The following is a 7,563-nucleotide window of genomic DNA, read 5'->3' as shown; positions in this document are numbered from 1 at the left end:
TGATTACAGGATACAGGTTGAACCTACTTATCCGCAAATTTTCTATCCATGGATCTGGCTCAACCTGAATCCTCCAAAGGTGACTGGAACTCTGCTCCTGTTGCCTCTGGAGCGATTTCTGAAGCCCGCAGAGGCCATGCGCATCTGCCCGTGACCTCTTTGGGCTTCAGAATGCCTTTTAAAGGCATTAAAACATCACTCCCACTTTTCTTCTAAAAACTGGAGAGTTTTGGGGGGGGGGCCTCTGGAGGGATTTCTGAAGCCCAGAGAGGCTGAGCACAAGCGCCCATGTCCTCTGCGGGCTTCAGAATGCCTCCTAGAAGCAAAAAAAGCAACTTCCAATTTTCAGATGAAAAGTAGAAATGACATTTTTATGCCTTTAAAAGGGGAAGCCTTAAAAGGGAGTACTGGGGAAGCCCCAGGGTGGTTGCCTTCAGAGGGGTTTAAAGGGACCGAAACCACAGATTTTGTTATCCGTAGTTTCCTATATCCGTGGGGGGGGGGGGTCTGAGAATGGATCCCTCGTGGATACTAAGGTGCCACCTGTAATTCATTCATTTTTTAATTTATAGTATTTTTGCCTCTCTTTTCTTCCCGAATTCTATATGATGCATTCTTATACAAAAACTTCCTGAAATAAACAAACTCCCTATCACATCAGGGATAAAGTTGCTCCCTTCAGGGATGTGTGCTTTATACAAGGAAGCATTCAAAAGCTCCACAGTTCTCCTGCCATCTGAAGGGAGTACCGTTCAGTCTACCACCTTAGGGAATGCCTACTTCATTCTGCTACATGGGTAAACTGCCATGAAAATTGGTAACCATGAGCAAAGGAAAAAATGTAGAAGAGGCCCCCAGGGACCACCAGCTAGATCACCAACATCATTTTGGCACTCTTGTGTACACTGATGACTTAAGAGAGCTCCAGTGGAACTATTCACAGTTGTGTGATCATGTAATATGCAATAGTGAGAAGGTTCTACATTCTGATGGAGTGGAAGGGCCTGATCCTGCGTGGTAAAAAAAAATGCATCCTCCACCCCATCCCAACTGGCCAATTAGTGCTCCTTTCTCCTTAAATGCTGTTTGGTTATCTAACCCAGGCCCCAGTGCATTACCCGCAATGATCTGTGCCACTCAGTGCATTATTAGTTCTGACGACTGACTGCCTCTGGGTTTTGTTCCCATTGCATCTCTCTGGGTGTTTGTTAATAAAACAACAGGATTTTCTTCAGCCTTCCTAGCTTGGGGATTGCATTGTCCTATTGGGGAAAATATGGCTGAGAACTTGTTGGCAAATCATGAATAGGAACCAAGAATGATATCTTTATATCTAGGCCAAACATAGGCAGTGGAAATGCAAGGTTAAAAAAGGCAGGCTTTGGGGTGTTTACAACTTCTCTTTTGTCCCCAAAGCCTGCCTTTTTCAATCTTGCATTTCCACAGCCTATGCTTGGCCTAGTTATAAAGATCTCATCCTTGGTTCCTATTCATGATTTGTCCAAGATGGACAAGCCAGAGCAGATGGTTGGAACTTTGAAAATCTGTGGTTGGCCTATATCAAGGCTAGTTCTCACTTCTTTTTGTTAAAAACTTGGATATGCATGCCTAAACACAGAATACACTCTTCCCTTGTCAAATATAAATGCATCTTGATTCAGATGGGCAATGTGAATCCTTAGCTTGCTTGGAAGTTCTGAATTTCGGGTTTCTGTTAACGATGTGCGGGCTCAATAAAAGGCACCTGTGATGAAACAGTTGTATTTCATTGTGGGGGGTTTTCTCATCTCTGGCTAGAGAGCAACTTAGAGATGCTTCATTTTACAAGGGAGCTAGCCAATTAGAGAGCTGGGGACAGGGCCTCTGAGATAAAGTTTATCAGGGGGCTCAAAGTTTCTTTTGGGCCCCTTCCCAAAGAGGCAGGAGGTGAAACAGACTGGGGGTAGCAATGGGGTGGGCAGAATGGGGAGAAAACAGGCAGGGAGAAAGTGGCAACAGCCAAAATAGACCTTCGGAGCCCAGGTCTACCAGTCTTTCCAATGGAGAGCTCAGGTCTACCTGCCTGCCTGGTGTTGGCAGCTAGATACAGTAATACGGAAAACCAAACACACTCCTAAGACTCTCTAAAATCTTTTGAATACAGAAAAACATTGCAGAAGGTTAGTATTATTGTATTTAGACTCACACTAGAATGGAAAGTGTCCTGTGTACACCAAAACTGACTTTGGTGGCAGCTGCAGTCCCATAGCAGTGTCGCTGATTTCCTCTACACTCCTTCATGGTAAGTGGATCGACAAGCCAAAGAGCTACTGTCGCAGGTCCGTTTCCTCCTAGATGTGACACTGTTAAGGAACGTATGCATTCCTGGGCCTGGTGTGTATGGCCTGTGGTAGTAGTCATTGCCATGTGCCCGTGATAATGCACCCGGCATCCCATGTGAGTCTGGGTGAGATTGGAAAATGTAAGATCCCAGGAAATTTCTGGGCCTCCCTTTCTGAACCTAGGCCCAGTACAAATTACCCCCTTTACCCCCTCTCCTTTTTCTGGCCCTGCCTCCCCAGCCAGGGCCAGAAAAAGATCCCCAGGCCTGAAGAGACTCTCTCTCTCTCTCTCACTCTTTCCTGTGTGCTTCTGACCAGGCAAGACAGGGAGAGTCCACTCTCTGGCGATCAGAGTGGCAGGCTGCTGGGGAGAGTTCCCCAGGTACATAGAAAGGGGCTAAGTAATAGAGAGCCCAATCCTATCCACATTTTCCTGGGAGTAAGCCCTATTGAATGCAATGGTGTTGCAGGTTCAGGCAAGGATGGAAGCGGACACCAGGAGGTTTCAAGGAAAACAAGCTTTTATTCTCAGTCGGCTGATGGTCACAGAGGAATAGCTTCCAAAGTCTGTGACACTGCTTTTCTCGGGGTGTGAATTGATACACAAAACAAATCTTCATTGTAAAGCATTGGTCAAATTTCTGATTGGCAAAATGCAAATTGCAGAGCCTTGGATACATTCTTGATTGGCAAACAGCATATCATGTGAGGCTTTTATCTCTGCCTACACATCCCACTACTCAATTCCGCGCTGCATGCTCTACCATGCAAAAAAGTCCCATCTCCTCCGACCTCCTGCCCATTTGCGGTGTTTCCTGTTTTCTTTTCAACTGCAAAAGTTCTACAGACAACTTCTTGCGGTCAAAGCTTGTGTCTGCAACACCACTAACACAGACACAAAAGGGCATTCAAGGGGCATCTTCTAAAATGTCCTGTTGACCTAAGCAGTTAAGTATAGGGCCTATTTTGGCCAAAGCACCCTGCTTATGCTCACAGCTAGGCCTGAATGGGTTCAAACGCTCTAAATTCTGGGGGGTTTCCTCACAATGGGACTTACTTCTGAGTAAACATGCATAGGATTGGGCTCAGAGACAGTGTATGTTTATGTTGGTCTGTTCTTCTCCTCCAGATATTAGCAAGTCTTGGTTCCCTAGGCTCAGTCTAGGCTGGATTGTGATCCAGGTTCTTGGCCTAGAGTTCAGCAGGGCCTGCACAAGTGAGACTTTTCTGCAGGGCCAGCATCATTTAGTCGACATTTATATGTGAAAAAACTAAGCCAGATTATATTTTTTTTATTCTCAACTGTTAAACCATCTGTTAATAAAGCCTCTTTGCTTAAAACCTCTGCCATATTCTAGGCTCAGTGGATTTGTCAGCTTCCCCGCTCGGCCTACACCACTGTTAGAGTGGGTGCAATAAAAACCCTGAAAACTCTTATTGGGGAGGGGTTTTGCCCAGGGAACTCCTCTGGGAACTAGATCTCTTGGGCTGGTGGCAGCAGACTAAAACTACTGAGTCTTGTCCCACTAAACTGCACGTCCGAACCTAGTGGAAGAGTGAGGAATGCGGAGGGAGGGAGTGCCTGGTACTAGGCGCTACTGCCCTAGATCAGCAGGTGGTCACTGGAAGCCCCCTTGTTCTTCATGACAGCACCTCAACCTGTCAGATACCTGTCATGGGCTCGGACCTAGGAGAATACAGGAGAGTAGTAGCTAGTATCTAGGCTGACCAAGGAGAGTAGTATCTAGTGATTAGTGTGCCTGTACCTCTTGCTGCTTGCAGCTTCTCCTTTGTTGGATTAGCAGCTGAACAGGGGAGAACTTTGGTAGTTTGTACCACTGCCACCATTCCAAGATATAGAGATCAGGTGCAGAGGGGCTGTCTGCGAAATACCCATCCCAGGAGAGCACTGAACCCCAGGAGTCCTTATGAAAAATCAAATCACAGTAGCGTCTGCCAGGTGAAGAGACATGCCAAGCCACTAAATTACCCATGGACATGGACTAAGTGGGCAAATGAAAGAAAAGGAATTAAACAAAAGGGGGAAAGGGTAGAAAAAGTACAAGCAGGCTGATGGAATACCCCTGTCTCAACTAGGTGGATGTGGTACAGCACAGCTTGATCAAATGTAAAGCATGAAATCAATGTTTTGTTTTCTCTGGGCCAAACATTTGCCTTACTAATACTAGTAAGCTGAACCTTACCTGGTTTGTGATACATGATTTTTTTTTTAAAGTATTAATTAAAAATAGTTTTAAAGGTATTTAATTCAAGACAATATTGTGGACATGATACATTTAACACAATAACTTCAGTGATTAACTTATCATTGTTTCTAATCCTCAAAGATACAATTAAAGTAAAAGAATAGAGAACAATTTTAAAATATTAAAAAATACGTTCACAAATCTAGTCACATTTCCTGTTCTTAATGTACTACTAACTTTGACCAATTTTCTGTAAAAATCTGTCAAATCCAATTCTTTGCCCTTTTAGCTAGACACCCCCCTCTGTGTACACCTGCACTGCACTGGTCACCATTTCCAGTAGCAGCTGATCACAGGCTACGCAGTGTCACATTTTGCAACGCTGTAAGCCAGGCTGCACTGCTGGAATACCCGTTCCAGCAGCAGAGCCCAGCCATAGGATTGGGCTGTAACTTTCTCAAAGTATTGAACTGACTAATTATCCCTGCTAGAAGTGTCTTCCTATAGATACTGCGAGGGGAAAAAAGTTTAGCAAGGAGGATTAAGGTGTGATTAAAATGGTGAGATGTCGGACAATACACCAAGGAAGAGATTCAGTGATGTCAGTCTTTTTAGTAGCTTTGTGAAACTTGTTTCAGAATCTTCTTTCTCCTCCTTTCAAGGTCTGCTCAGAAGCAGCAAGTTTGGCGTCTCCATTTACTTAGCCTCTTCTTGACGGCCTGCTTGACATCAGTGTTACGGAGGCTATAGATGGCAGGATTGAAGGTAGGGATGACGACTGTGTAGAAGACGGAAGCCATCTTGTCAGTCTGGGGGGCATATGTGCCGTCGGGCCTTAGATACATGAAAATGAGAGTGCTATACAGCACTCCCACAGCTGTCAAGTGGGATCCACAGGTGGATACCGCTCGACAGGATCCTGCTCGCCCCACAGTACAGAGGATGGTTCCATAAGAAGCCAAGATGGCCACTAGAGTGATGCTCTGGATAGCCCCACACACCGCCAACAGCAAGAGCTGATTAAGGTCTGTGTTTGAACAAGCCAAAGCCAGCACTGGAGGAATGTCACAAAAGAAGTGGTCTAAAGTATGGGCACTGCAAAAGGGAAGGTGGAATGCCATACTTGAGTGGATGGCTCCAGAGGCTACCCCTGCTGTGTAGGATGCCACCACTAGGAGGCGACAAAGGCGCTGGGGCATGGCTTGTCCATAGTGAAGTGGGCGGCAGATGGCTGCATAGCGATCATAAGCCATGGCAGCCAAGAGGCAACATTCAGCATCAGAAGCAGCTGCAAAGAAGAACATTTGGAGGGCACAGGCTGGGATGGGAATGACGTCGTGTCCTTTGAAGAGGCCCAAGAGCATCTTGGGAGCTACAGTGCAGCACGAGCACAAGTCCATCAGGGCCAAATGGCTCAGAAAATAGTACATGGGAGTGTGCAAAGGCCGTTCAACCCTGATGAGGATTGTCAGGCTCAGATTTCCTACCAGGCCAAGGAGGTAGATGGGCAGGAAGAAGCTGAAGAGAAGGAGCTGAAGATCACGACGGGAAGTGAAACCTAGGAGGATGAATTCGGTAACCTGTGTGCCATTGCAACGGGCCATTGGATCTGTTGGAGGGAGGAACCACATTACATTCTTCCCTCCCATCATACCATAAGATGATATACTTTTATCATGACAATGCTCAACCCAACTTTGCCCAAACATTACGCAATTAGAATCCACCATTCTGCCCCACCAATTGGAACTAGAAGCTCATTGCATGGTGAATTGTTCCTGAGGAATCCAGGAAGAATTCTGTTCCACTTAAGCTTTTCCATTTTTCTTCTCCAGATTTTAAGATGGAAGCCTCTTGACCCTTCAGGAATCACTTCACCATGCTCTCTGCACCCTTGGAAGGTCCCATACTCATTCCATAGATGGAACCCAAGCTCACAGTGCATGACTCCCCCTACCCTTCTCCACTGAGCAGTCGAGCAGTATTCAGAAGGAATAGTTGAAGATCCCTTGAAAGCAACGTGTGTGCCAAGCTGTACAATCTTGAGCTGCTGCTAGAGCTATTGTGCCCCAGAGCAATTATGATTGCACATCACTCTACCAGTTTGGGGACTTCATATTCCCTCATAGTGTTTTAATTGGAAAAAATATTTCCATTGGTTTTCAGTGAAAGGGCTTTTCCAATCAAAACAGCACACATGAACGTACAACCGGACCTGCAGTAAAGTCATAAAGCCCCCTGTCCCCTTGCTGCAGTTTTGCCCCATGTCTCCGTCTCCAAATTATTTAACAAATGACTCAAAGAGGCAAGTTACATGTTCTGAATCATAGCTCGTTAGACCCACAGATCTACAGATGTGCAGAATGAGGAGTTGCATGATTCCATCACAGATACCACCAACAGCATTCGATATTCAAAATCTATAATTCTGGGGGATATAAGATTTATGTGTAAATATTGCTGTGAACGGATTTGAGGACTATGGCTGAAAAGCAGCATACACATGTTGCAAAATAAATGTTTTGTTTTCAAAAGCAGGTTCAGTTCCTGGCTTCTCTGCTTAAAAGATACCAGGCAGCAGTGCTGCAAGAGGTCTCTGTTTGTGACTTAGAGGAGGAGCTGCTACTCATCAGAGAGAGTAGACAGTGCTGGGCTAGATGGCTTATTGGCCACCATATGGCCAAGCTCCTTACAGTCTAATCCCATCCAACTTTCCAGCGCTGATGCCAACGGGGTGTGCACTGCATTATGTGGTGGTGGAGTAGTCTATAGTCATGGAGGCATTTGTTGGGGCTGCATTGGTGCTAGAATTGGAGTTGGGTGGTGGAACTGGAGGAGCAAAGGTCTGGGAGAAGGAGATGGAAAACAGAGAGGGGGGATAATTCAAATCCATGAAGAGCTTTGAAGATAAGAATGAAGAATTTGTATTGGGTTCAGAAGGGGATGGGAGACCAAGGATTTCAGAAGGGGAATCCTGTGGTCCTATGCGAGCAATGAGTTGTTTTGATGGTAAAGATCTTAATAGAGAAAAATCT

At 45.6% G+C, this 7,563-nt stretch overlaps 1 protein-coding gene across 1 annotated transcript; it reads right to left on the bottom strand.

Annotated features, from left to right (window-relative positions):
• Positions 1–5,196: 5,196 nt before the first annotated feature.
• On the bottom strand, positions 5,197–6,132 carry LOC136638697 (olfactory receptor 5C1-like). The gene has a single exon (XM_066612732.1). The coding sequence runs from the start codon at positions 6,130–6,132 to the stop codon at positions 5,197–5,199; it is 936 nt and encodes a 311-aa protein (XP_066468829.1).
• Between the last annotated feature and the right edge of the window lie 1,431 nt (positions 6,133–7,563).

Source organism: Tiliqua scincoides, chromosome 2 (genome assembly GCF_035046505.1).
Source record: "Tiliqua scincoides isolate rTilSci1 chromosome 2, rTilSci1.hap2, whole genome shotgun sequence".
NCBI lineage: Eukaryota > Metazoa > Chordata > Lepidosauria > Squamata > Scincidae > Tiliqua > Tiliqua scincoides.
This window is presented reverse-complemented; position numbering and strand designations above follow the sequence as displayed.

What these genes read in the sequence shown, in the direction of transcription:
- LOC136638697 (XM_066612732.1), bottom strand. Translation starts at nt 6,132, where the DNA reads ATGGCCCGTTGCAATGGCACACAGGTTACCGAATTCATCCTCCTAGGT.